A 13,401-nucleotide genomic window follows, 5' to 3' on the forward strand; every position below is an offset into this window, starting at 1 on the left:
CAACTTTCTTCCTTAGTTCTTACACTTGGTTCTCTCCTACCCTAAGGAGTAGAAGCTTTAGTAGAAGACACCAATGAGAGCTGTGAAGTCTTAGAGTAAAAAATGCAACAGATATTTTATTCTTCAATGCAAATTACTGCATTCACCACAAGCTGAAGAGGAGAACACATAACTATCTGTATATATACTTATATATATATATATATATATACACACACATATATATATTCGGATTTATGGAAGACTAGCAAGACATGGAAAAATCCAGCACCCCAGCAAGTACAGCCAGGAAGGAGTCACCTCCGTGGTAGGACAGGTTTAATGAACTACAAACAAGAAAGAGGGAAAAGAATGTGCAGTGAGTTTAAGACACTGTAAAACTCAGAAGACATCCACTGTTCAAGTATAAACTCAGTAAGGACTTGGCATAAATTGAAAGGCAGTTGCTGAGGTACACCATTATGAAATAAGTCTTAAAAATTTACAATTCTACCTTCCAATTTTCTGGGAGAAAAAAGTGAACTCTTGAAGGCCTTCACCAGAGACCCTGAGAGGGATATAAAACACTTTTGATGAAGACAGAGTCAACAATTCATGATTGAACTTGCTATTCAAAAACATATATTTATTTAAAACAACAGGATCTATGTTCTCAGACTGTTCTCTAGAGACTATTAATTCAAGCGTTTCAAAGTATATTACTTCCAAAAACAATACTGATTAAAAAATTTTTAAAAAATAAAAACCAAAAAAAAACAAAAAACAAAAAAAACCTGATTTGATGGTACCTCAAAGATACACTAACTAACAAATTTTCTCCAGTCTAACATTGCAATTGGTTTAAGAGTTTCTCCTGCATTGGTAAAACACATCTCCTCACAAAATGTGGGTACTGAAGCTGGATAGAAACACCATGAATGTGAAAATACCACCAATTTTCTGTAGTTTAAAAAAATTAGAATGTTCTTTGGAATCACTGAAATATAAAAAAAAATTGTTTTTTTTTCCCCTACAGTCTGTGCACCTTCTTTCAGGATCTCCATGTTGCTTGAAGTAATGACCTGTGTAATGCTACGTTTACAGATTCAAGTCTTGCAGTGCAATATCCATGCTTAACACACCAGGGTTTCTCTGACCAATGACGCTTAACCCAGACACGCTGTCAATTACTTCTGCAAAGTGACTTCACCCCAAATAAAAACCGTAGACTAAGACACGAAACACCTTGTGTTAAACAACCGAGTGAGCCCAACATGAAGAACTCGGGCGTGGTCTCAGCACTCAGGAGGCCCTTGTCGCCTGTTCTTTTCATAGGCGTACCACAGCCCCAGTTGCTGACATTCGGCCTTCCTTGGCCTCAAAGGAATTCAGGGCTGGCAAGTTGGATTAGATTCTAAGAGAATTTGTCTTTGACAAACTACCAATTTTAGCATAAAATCTGGCCATGGCTATAAGTTTCAATGTGCGTACAACTGGTTAGAGATGTTTGTGTTTTTTTTTTTTCCTTTTCTTTTCAACATTGCTGGAATTGAGTAGAAATATGTCCATGATATCTCTTCACATGTGTCATGAAATATGAGAAATCTGTCTGATTCTAGACACTATTTCTTTACGACACAATGGGCAGGTCTCCAGTTGCAAGGCACAATCCATGCACAGGTCGCTGAAGAAAAAGATACAAATGCCAGTTAAGTTAATGCTTTAAAAGGCCAAACTCTACCTACCAGTTAAATCTAAAATGCTAACAAGTCTTTTGGAGAAAGCATACATATTATGCATGGTTTGGAAAATAACATGAAGAAAATATATAAATAAAAATTAAATCTCCGCCGGGCGGTGGTGGCGCACGCCTTTAATCCCAGCACTCGGGAGGCAGAGCCAGGCGGATCTCTGTGAGTTCGAGGCCAGCCTGGGCTACCAAGTGAGTTCCAGGAAAAGGCGCAAAGCTACACAGAGAAACCCTGTCTCGAAAAACCAAAAAAAAAAAAAAAAAAAAATTAAATCTCCCTCCTATTTTTGATCCTCAATCTTCCTCCTCTGTGAGTTAAATAAAAAGTTCATTTTTCAAGAAAACCTATATGTACAAATTATATATACAAAGACACATACACACACACACACGTGTGTGTGTGTGTGTGTGTGTGTGTGTGTGTGTGTGTGTGTGTGTATACGTTCAGGGATATATGCTATTTTTCCCCATCAGCTAGTCATTTATCCCAGTAATATTTACTAAATACATCTTTTGCCACAGATGTTACTTTATTATATAATATGTGACTAATAAATTAATGAATAATGACTAATAAATGACTTTATTATATATTGGATTTTCAGTGCTTTAAAATTCTTCTCTCATACATTACATCCTGACTGCAGTTTCCCCTCCCTCCATTCTTCCTAGTGCCTTCCCCCATCTCCCCTCTCCCCAGATCCACTATTCCTCCATTTCCCTTAAAAAAAAAAAAAGAGCAGGGCTCCTAGGGATATCAACTGAACATGGCTTAAGAAGTTACAATAAGACTAGGCACAAACCCTCCTATCAAGGCTGGATAAGACAAGAGACAGTTTCTCTGTGTAACAGTCCTGGCTGTCCTGGAATCAGGCTGGCCTCAAACTCAGAGATCCAGCTGTCTCTGCTTCCTGAGTGCTGGATTAAAGGTGTGCACCACCGTTGCACAGTTAGACTTTCAGTTTTTAAAAATGTTTTGTGTATGTGTACTATGTGCGGCACCTGCAGAGGCCAGAAGAGGGCAATGGATCTCCTAGAACTAGAGTTACATATAGTTGTGAGCTTCCATGTGGGTGCTGGGAATTGAACCTGGATCCTCTAGAAGAGCTCTTAACTGCTGAACCATCTCTCCAGCCCTCCTAGCTTCTTTACAGAAGCACAACAAACTTCTTGGCTGCATTCTTACTTTTCTGCTTTTTTCCTAAGCCAGTATAAAAAGGACTTTCAAACGGATCAACGAACAGGCTGGTGCTTATGCACACAGTAAGAAGAGGTGCTGGCTTACGCTGTAAATCAAAGTGGCAGGAACAAGCATCTCTGTCTTGTCCCCAACATCTTAGCATGTTTTTGCATGTCACTATTAAAAAGATGCCAGTCACTCTGTGGTCACACGCACAGTGTCACTTGTGAAGCTGAGGCAGAACGGCCTGGGCTCTATAGCAAGACTTCATCTCAAAAACAAACACAATTTTCAAAAGAAAAAAGAAATAAAGAAAAATGTTAGGCATTGCTCAGTGCCTAGCATGTGTGAGGGTCTGGGTTCTATCCCTGCACAACCCAAAGACAACACAAAAAGATGCTAGCATTTAGCCAGAAAACATTTTAAGGAATTTGAGCAATTGTTATCTGTTCTTACTTGATTTATTAGGAATTGTTTTAGATTGACTTATTTTTGGCGTTTCCCCTGTATGTCCATGTTTCTGTGCACCACTTGCATGCCTGGTGCCCTCAGAGGTTAGAAGGCGTGGGATCTGCTGGCCTAGAGATGGCTGTGAGCCACCACATGCTTTCTTTCTCAGCTTTTAGTGTGTTGCCATGCAGATTTTGTAAAAATAGTGCTGTGGATTTATTTTGCTAGTGACCGAGAGAAGTTTAGAAAGATTTGGATACTTCTCCCTGAAAATTATAAGAAATTCACCAGTGAAACTCTCTGTTAGTGTCTTTGGGAGGAAAGGCAATGGCGGACTTCATAACCATACCACTTCCTAGATAAGAGGAGTGGTTTCATTTTCAGTCTCTTCTAGGGGTCAGGTCTCATCATTTATTTTATCCTGATTTCTTTTCTTCACTATCACCCTCCAAGATGTAAGAATATTTAGTTTAACTTCTTTACACTCCTAGTATTGAAAAGGTACAGCCTTTATACCATCTAACTGGATTGAGCTAAATATTCTTGTAATTCTTTTAGTTTTCTTTCCAACTCTGTTTTGGATGTTGTAGAAACTATGACCACATATTCAGGATAATTAGTTCTAAGTCTTTACACACTAGCCCTTATCAATGACTCCTAAATTGTGTTTAAAAAAACCATAGGAAAGGGGCTGGAGATATGACTCAGCAGTTAAGAGCACTGGTTGCTCTTCCAGAGGTCTTGAGTTCAATTCCCAGCAACCACATGATGGTTCACACTATCTGTAATGAGATCTGGTGCCCTCTTCTCGACTGCAGGCATACATACATAATAAAATCTTTTAAAACAATAACAAAACCCCCCCAAACCATAGGAAGGACCAAAGGGCTCAAAGATGAAGATCAGATCCTACTATTTGGAAACAAAGATGGTAAATTCTGTATCTATCTGTAAGGCCCTGATAACAAAATCCTGCAAAGGTGTTTGTTCAATCTGAGAAATTCTGGGCTACAGAAGTGAAACTTCCATAACTAAGGGTGAAAGGAAACACACTGCACTTCTAACAGTCTATTGGGGACAACCTGCTTCAGAACACCCTGGGTCAACGATCCAGGCTGAATCACTCCTGTGATGGCAAACTGTGGTCCATAATTCTAGGGTCAAGACACCGGGCAATAAGGTGGTCAAAGTTTGGTCAAAAACCACAGAAACACACAGTATTGGCATGTGATGGATACAAGAAGCTTGTACTGTCAGCATGAGTGTTGCTCACAGGCTGTCAGCATGTGTAAAAGGCAGAGGCTGCTATACTACTCACACCTTCTAATATTGGCCAGGATGGCTTTCTCAGGAAAGACCAGCTTATTTGCTTCCCTGGTGTTGCTAAGACACTGTCCTACAGGATCCAGGATGTCCTGTAAGTTCCTTTTACAGAGCTGAAATTTGGTGAGATGGTAGGGAAGCTGCACTTTTTCAACAGCTAGGAGTGAAAAAAGATGGTAAGGAGGTAACCTCTAAGTAACTTCCCAAGAAGCTTACAAATAGCATTAAGCCTTTCACATTTTTTATTTTTTTTGAGACAGGGTTTCTCTGTGTAGCTTTGCGCCTTTCCAGGAACTTGCTTTGGAGACCAGGCTGGCCTCGAACTCACAGAGATCCGCCTGGCTCTGCCTCCCAAGTGCTGGGATTAAAGGCGTGTGTCACCACTGCCCGGCTGCCTTTCACATTTTGTAAAGCCAAAATTATATACAAAATATAAGTCAGGCTTGGTAGCACATGCCTTTAATCCCGGCACAAGCGAGAGCTCTGTGAGGCAGGCAGATCTCTGTGAGTTCAAGGTCAGCCTGGTCTATAGAGCAAGTCCCAGGACAGCCAAAGCTACACAAAGAAACCCTGTCTTGAACATCCTCCCGCCCAATATATTTGTGTGTATGTGTTTATCTGAATAAACAAAAAGCAAAAATTCAAAAACTAGGCTTTCCATATCAAATAGCAGGTACTTCAGGTACTTTCTGGAAGGTAGCAGATCCTTCTTGGCAACTTAATTTCTCATTCAGCCCACTATAGTGCTAATAATTTAATAATTCTTTTTTTTTCTTTTCTTTTCTTTTTTTTTTTTTTTTAAGATTTATTTATTCATTATGTATACAGTATTCTGCCTGCATGTATCCCTGCAGGCCAGAAGAGGGCATCAGATCTCACTACAGATGGTTGTGAGCTGCCATGTGGGTGCTGGGAATTGAACTCAGGTCCTCTGCAAGAACAGCCAGTGCTCTTAACCTCTGAGCCATCTCTCCAGCCCCTAATTTAATAATCCTGATGAACAGTTATGGACCTGCTAATACCCCAGAAGTCACTCAAGAGCAGTATGCAATGCTGCTGAATGTGATCTGTGGAAGATGATCCCACAAGCAGCCCCTCTCACCTGTGTCCACATGGCTTCAGCTGTGTGTCTGCTACCTCATCACAACAGAGCGAACAGCAGTTCTCTCGAATACTGACTTGCTTCAGCAGAGCGAGGCGCCTGTGCCTGAGCAGACAAAGCAGTATGAAATTCATTTGGTCAACAAGGAGTCAGTTAGCAGTGGGGCACATTAAATGCTCTCAGGAAGCCGTTCACAGGGAAAACACACTCTACAATCTTTGTTCAATAAGGTTTTCACACATTTCAGTCTTAGCAGAGTGAAGGAGGCTTGACCATCATTTTATAGACAAAAAAAATTAAAGTTCAATGAGATGATTTACATAAAACTTAATATACAGAAATCAAATTCAAATCCTTTGGTTCTAAGTCCAAAAGTGTTCTTTTACCAGCAAATTTCAACTGTTTAAGTCACATATATTGAGAATTTGGTGAAAAGCACAAGCCTTTCCCAGGGAAAACACCCACAGTTTTCACACAAGGACAAGTGATCTATGACTTTTAGACACCTGAAGGTTGAACTCTTCCACTACACTTCCATTCAGCATAGACAGGAAAGCAGACAGGAAGAACTGCTCCCCTCAAGTTCACTCCTGGGCTTGCTATGCTCCTGGCACTACTCCAAGCGTGGGCAATTCAACAGTGAACAGGAGACCAAATAAGTGTCCTTAGCTAGGCATGGTGGCACACAGCTAGAATCAGCATTTGGGAAGCTAGGGTAGGGGACCTCCGTGAGACCAGGGCAGCCTGAACTCTAGGGCACACAAATAGAAAGAAGAAACTGTTTTCATCGAGCCTAAGCTCTAGAGTGGCAGTGGGGGAGACAGAACTAAAAATGAGAACGTTAAAGGCTGATGAATACCACGACAGAAAATCAACTGGGAAAGAGGAAAGGAGTGCTCACAGGTTGAGAGGCATTGGGGTTAGGATAATGGCAGCCAAGGAGGGCCTCACTAAGCAAACTTTAGTAGACTTGTGAGGGCCATGGGGGAATTGAGCCTTGCTGTCTAGAGACCATTCTAGGCAATAGCCAACAGAGAAACTGGAATGGAAATAGGGTTATTAACAGATAGATGAGGGAAGGCCACAGGAGAAGCAGTGGTCATTGTGGCTCAGTACCATAGCTAAGGATGTATGTGCTTCACTGTACGATTCTTTTAAAATTTTGAATGTATTTGAATTTAGCATAATAAAGAGGTTAATAAAATACATGAAGAGAATAGAGAATAAACATAATATAAACAACAAAATTCCAGGTAGTAGTTGCAATCCTCCTGCTTCAGCTTCTGTAGTAGCTTGGATTATAGGCCTGCACGGCCAAGCCTTTATCAATAACTTCCTCTGTGTCACTGTCAGGGACATCAAAGTCTAGATTCAGAATGAACTGAACTAACTTGTAATCTGTTGTTCTTAGTCAAGACAGGACAAACTCTGAGTGTTATATGAATATTCAGTCACCAAATTGATAAGCATAAACTGGCCATAAAAGATGACTTCTCAGCCCTATTCTGGGAAGTTTAACCCTGAAGAAACAGGGGAACTCACAGATGGATCAGTTGTGCCCTTCAGATGAATGATGAGCCTCACTCCAGGAAAAAGCAGGCAGACAAACAAAGGACTGGGGTATGACAGATGGAGGGAGTGTCACCTCAGACTTTCACCAAGAGCAAAGTTCACAATCTCTGTCAAGCACCAAGACAAACTGCACAGAAGCCCTAAGGAACAAATCTCAGATGCCTGAACACATAGCAAGTGGCCTTTATAGTCTTAGAATACTGCCAAGGCTCTGCTACTCCTACTGAGACATGTTCTATTCATCTGAAACCGCTGAGTCACTAAGACAGGGTATAAGGTAAAGAAAGAGGGCTGCTTACATACCTATGTTTTGCTTCAAAACAGAAGCCAGGATTTCCCTGCATTATAGTTACATTTATGGGTATTACATATGGTTTAATACAAGATACATCCTGGCCAGTATGATCTCCTCGACGGATGAGTGTCTATCTTATTGATATAACACTAGTAATATGAATCCCCTACCCCAAACTGGTCCAGGCAGCTGCCCTGTTAAAAAATGATAAACTTTAACTCACAATGTGTAACAGGCTTCAACATGCAGTGATTACCAGGAAGCCACTGGAGTCTCTCCCTAGCTAAAGGAACAGACTATATTCATCTTATAAGGAAGACAAGCAGACATTCACTCAGGGAGACAAGGCCAGTGTCAGTTTCTGTCAAATAAGGGCAAAGAAATTTTACCTAAGATGGCTTTCCTTGTGTTAATGGCTGTAGAATAGTGTTAGCATGTTTGCTATGCAGTTTAAACCCAAAAGGAGTTGGTTTCAATAAATCAAATCTGTTAACAGAAGTACTGATTTTCCAATATTAAGGATTTAATATCTTAATATCTTATACAGATATTCCAGTGAAGTTAGTTTGCATTTGTGTGTGTGTGTGTGTGTGTGTGTGTGTGTGTGTGTGTGTGTGTGTGAGAATGTGTTCTATTTTTCTGATTTTTATTTTTTGAGACAGGCTCTCTCTTCTGAGACCAGGGTGGCTTCAAACTCACAATGATTCTACCTCTTCTACCTCTGCCTCCCAAGTGCTGGGATTTAGTGTCACATACCAGACCTTTTCTGATTTTTTTTTCCCGGAGCTAAGGATCGAACCCAGGGCCTTGCGCTTGCTAAGCAAGCACTCTACCACTGAGCTAAATCCACAACCCCCTTTTCTGATTTTTACATTAACCTCTTGGTTCTATAATACTTTAAATTAGTAGTTCTCAATCTTCCTAACGCTTCGACCCTTTAATACAGTTCTTCATGTTGCGGTGACCCCCAACCATAAAATGGTTTTCATTGCTATTTCGTAACTTTTGCATTCTCCAATGGTGTTAGGTGACCCCTACAGAAGGGTCCTTTGACCCCCAGGTTGAGAACTGCTGCTTTAAATAATAATGAAGCTATCACTCACAATTTGATAGAGGGAGATCTCGTAAAACCACCTGCTTTTGTCAGAAAAAGCTTTCAATTTTTGTTTTCAAATAATTTTACACTATGTCCTGGTCAGTATTGGTGTTTATATATATCTTTCTGGGATCTGTTTTACTAATTTATATTTCCCAAAAAGTCAACCTTTTCAGTGAGATTACTTGTTCAAAATTACTTGTTCAATGCTGAAAAAAAATCTCCCATAAGCTGTTATGATTTTCCATGAGATGGGTCTGGAAGGAGCCTGGGCATACTCTTACCTTGGCAAAATGATCTTTTCTTCAGCTGTTAGGAAGGCGTAATCATTAAAAGTGCTAAATTTCATAGATGGTGGGTATTTGAATGGTTTTGCTCCAAAATTGAACTCACATTGTTGATAGGACATGAAACTAGCTGCAGCAAAAAATCCCGATCTACAAAACAGTGAGCACAGAGGTCAGCAGCATTCACAGAAGAAGCAAGGTCACATGCAGAGTCACTGTGAGGAGGTCACTCTGGGAAAAGGGAAGCGGGACAGAGACTACTAACCCAGACAGGTCTGTGAGCCAGGGGAGACACCTTTATTTTTCTGTATCAAACTCTTGTACACTGAGGACCCACCAAATGGAGCTCTAAGTAACTGAAATAAACCCATTTCTCATAATTGCTTAGATAAATGAACAAAGGTGTTTGGTTTTTCATTCTTGAGCAAAGTACATTCCATGAATCTACTCAATCTTTGACTGAAAGGAGCTACTTACACGGTGGATGAAAAGACTTGCTTCTCAGGAGGCAGCTGGTTGCCATTTAAAAAGAAGATCATTTGCTTTTCATTCAAGTCTAACAGAAACCCTACTGTGTCTCCTAGAAGATAAACCAAACACTGTTAGGCTTGTGCTACCCAGATCCTGAAAGGGCCTCAATGGCCCTGTACTAAGCCACATATTCAACACACTTATCTTTATTTCCTGTGCGGCTGGCTTATCTGACCCTCACAGAGCAGTATGTCCATGTATCGTTAAAGAAAAAAAGCTTCCATTAAACCATGACAAGCATCAATTGTATAAGATGCATCCTAATTTCAAGATGCTAAAATGTGAAAAAAAAAATGTACATGCTGGGTAAGATAAAATTATGTGCTGATTTGCCTCTCGGGCAAGATTTAAAATTCTCTAGATAACTAACTACAAAAATGTTTTTGTTTTGAAGGCATACATTCACTCTGATCTTCTAAATCGAGATCTGATTTTTTTGTTCTAGTTTATAGTAAAATATTAAAAAGCATTAAAAGTTATTTTGTTTGTTTTTGGATTTTTCTGAGACAGGATCTTTGTATGTAGCCTTAGCTGGCCTCAAACTGGCTATGTAGCCCAAGATGGTCTCAAATGTGAAATCTTCCTGCTTCAGCCTCCTGAATATTAGGATTACAGGTACATCCCATCATACCAAGCCAATCATGTTTTGTTATTCTGGATTTTTTTTTTTTTTTGACAGTGTCTCTAGCTCAGGCTGGCCTTGAACTTGGTATGTAGCTGAGGATAACCTTGAACTTTTGATCCTTCTGCTTCTACCTCACGAGTCCTGGGAATACCAGGTACACCACTATATCCAAGATTACTCAGTGCTAGAGCCTGAACCTAGGGCCTCCATATGTGGTAGACAAGCACTCTATCACCTGGGCTACATCTCCAGCTCTACTAGTGTTATTTTCCATAACCTAGAAACCTGTTCAGGAATTGAAGCATAACAATGGACAATACATACATACATACATACATACCAATTTAAGTGCTTAAAAAAAATCTCTAGAGCTGGAGAAATGGCTCAGCAGTTAAGAGCACTGGCTGTGCCAGGCGGTGGTGGCATATGCCTTTAATTTCAGCATTTGGGAGGGAATCTCTGTGAGTTTGAGGCCAGCCTGGTCTACAAAGTGAGTTCCAGGACAGGCTCCAAAGTTACACAGAGAAACCCTGTCTTGAAAAACCAAAAAAAAAAAACAAAAAACACTGGCTGTTCTTTGAAGAGGACCTAAGTTTGAATCCCAGAACTCACAAGGTAGTTCATGACCATCTGTAACTCTATTTCCCCTCTGACCTCCGTAGGCACCAGACATACATATGGTATAAAAACATACAGGAATGCAAAACACCCACACATATTCATATATGTTTATTCACACACACACATAACGCACACACACGTGTGTGTGTGTGTGTGTCCTAGTTGGTTTGTACTCTGTCAACCTGACAGTGCAGACTGGGAACTATCTGGGAAGAGGAAACTCATTAGAGAAAGCATCCCACATCAGACTGGCCTGTAGGCAAGTCTATAGGGCATTTTCTTTGATGTAAGAGGGCTCAGCCCTTTGTAAGTGGTGCCATTCCTGGGCAGGTGGTGTGGGATGTATAAGAAAGCTACTGAGCAAGCCAGGAAGCAGCATTCCTCCATGACTTCTGCTTTAGTTCCTGCCTCTAGGTCCCTCAGTGATGGACTGTTAGTAGGAAGTAGAAGATGAAATAAATCCAAGTTGATTTTGGCCATGGTATTCTATCACAGCAATAGAAACCCTAACTAAAATGTGTGTGTGTGTGTTTGGAGGGAGAGACGAGGATAGGGGGGGGGGAATTAAAATTGCTTTGCAGTTTTCTATTTTTCAAATTTTAAAATAATAAATGCATTCAGAAATATTTCCTTAAGTTCTGATTTATTTTTAAGAAGCTGGGCATGGTGGTACACACCTCTAACCCTGGCATTTGGGAAACAAAAGCAGAAGAACTGCTCCAGGTTCCATCGCCAGCCCAGGCAGGACTAAACAATGAGCTCTACCTTGAAAAAAGAAGTTTTGAAGACAGTGCCTCTATGAAATGTATAAGCTACACATCTTCAAAAATCTAGGTGCCCAGGCTGAGCATGGTAGTGTACACTTTAATCCCAGTACTTGGGAGGCAGAGGCAGGTGGATTTCTATGAGTTCCAGGACAGCCAGGACTATGTAGAGAGACTGTCTCAAAACAAAAACAAAAACAAACCAAAAAAACAAAAAACCAAACCAAGACAAAACAAAACAAAAAAACCTGGGTGCCCTTCTAGTTTTCCCAGACTCATTCATTTCCTTTTCCATAGTATCAATTTAGTTCTATGTGAGTGGTCAAACCCCTGCTTTCTTAACATGCTTGACATGTCAGTTTATAATGTTGATTAGCATAGGAAAATGAGAGAAGGATGCATGGAGAAAGAGCTAGGCTACTTTCCTTATATAGCTCCAATCCTGAGAAGAAAGAGGTTCCATTCCTTACTTATGTATGGGACATAATTCCATATGACCCTACTTACAGCATGGCCTGTGTCTACCAAATTCCTATTCTATAGCCACTTTACTTCTGAAAATATCCTCATTTTAGTGTCACAACAATTCCAATGTCCTTAACATACCCATGGCCCCTTTAATTCAAAATACAAACACAAAGAGGAAACCAGACTTTACAGTAATTGTGTCTGCGTTACTGGGCATCAAACAGGGTCTCATGATTAGTAGGCAATTGCTCCACACTGAGTTACAAACAGCCCTGTCTTAACTGTAGAGTAGTGGGAATAGTGATTCGCACCTGTAATCTAGCACGGTACAGAGTGACTGCTATGGCTGTGTGCACTAGAGTGAAACTCTATCCCAAAACAGACCGACTGCTAAAGGAGGGCTGTGTTTGTGTTTTTGTAGTTAGAATTACATTATTTTTTTCTAATTTGTATTATTTTTCAGAAGATTTTTTAATGTTATTTCGTGTGTATGTATGTGCATTTGTGTGAATATATGCCACATGAATATAGGTGTCAGTCAGTATTAGCCAGAAAAGGGAGTCAGATCCCTCAGAGATGGAGTTACTGGCAGTTCTAAGTCTCCTGATGTGGGTGCTAGGAACTGGAATCAGCTTCTCGGGAGCAGCAGCAAGTGTTCCTAACCACTGAACTACTGTTTACTTATTTACATTGTGACAGCTCATTATGTGGCTCTGGCTGGCCTGGAACTAGGTATATAGGCCAGAATGTGCTTGAACTCACAGTGATCCACTTGCCTCTGCCTTTTGGAGTGCTGAGATTAAATGCATGTGCCACTTTTTTTTTTTTTTAAAGATTTAGTTTTATTGTTTTAAATTATGCTGTGGTGGTTTGAATGAAAATGATCCCTATAGATTCATAGGGCATGGCATTATTGTAGGTGCGGCCTTACTGGAACAGATGTGGTCTTGGTAGAGGAAGTATGTCACTGGGGGTGGGCTTTGAGGTTTCAGAAGCTCAAGCCAGGCCCACCGTCACTCTCTCTTCCTGCTGCCTGTCCATCCAGATGTAGAACTCCTAGCTCCTTCTCTAGTACCATGTCTGCCTACATGCCACCATGCTTCCCACCACGACAATAATATACTAAATCTCTGAATCTGAAAGCCAGCCTTTCAGTAAAGTCGCCATAGTCATGGTGTCTCTTCACAGAAATAGCACACGAGTGCAGGTGCCTATGGATGTTAGAAGGTACTAGATTCCTCTGGAGCTAGAGTCAGAGGCATTTGGGAGCCACCCAACATATGTGCTAGAAACTGACCTCAGATCCTCTAGAAAAGCAGCACGTTTCTACACATGAGCCATTTCTCCAGACCCTACGA

At 40.6% G+C, this 13,401-nt stretch overlaps 1 protein-coding gene across 1 annotated transcript in view; it reads right to left on the reverse strand.

The window, feature by feature from the left end:
• Positions 1 to 96: 96 nt before the first annotated feature.
• The window catches only part of Rspry1 (ring finger and SPRY domain containing 1), a 56,037-nt gene continuing 42,732 nt past the window's right edge, over positions 97 to 13,401 (reverse strand). The window contains exons 12-15 of the mRNA XM_052727378.1: positions 9,512 to 9,614; positions 9,032 to 9,184; positions 5,785 to 5,889; positions 97 to 1,663 (exon numbers count right to left, since the gene is read on the reverse strand). Of these exons, the coding sequence (XP_052583338.1) occupies positions 1,567 to 1,663; positions 5,785 to 5,889; positions 9,032 to 9,184; positions 9,512 to 9,614 (458 nt within the window). The 3' untranslated portion in view covers positions 97 to 1,566. The remainder of the gene's footprint in view (positions 1,664 to 5,784; positions 5,890 to 9,031; positions 9,185 to 9,511; positions 9,615 to 13,401) is intronic.

Source organism: Peromyscus californicus, unplaced genomic scaffold (genome assembly GCF_007827085.1).
Source record: "Peromyscus californicus insignis strain IS unplaced genomic scaffold, ASM782708v3 Scaffold_8__1_contigs__length_139910024, whole genome shotgun sequence".
Classification (NCBI taxonomy): Eukaryota; Metazoa; Chordata; class Mammalia; order Rodentia; family Cricetidae; genus Peromyscus; species Peromyscus californicus.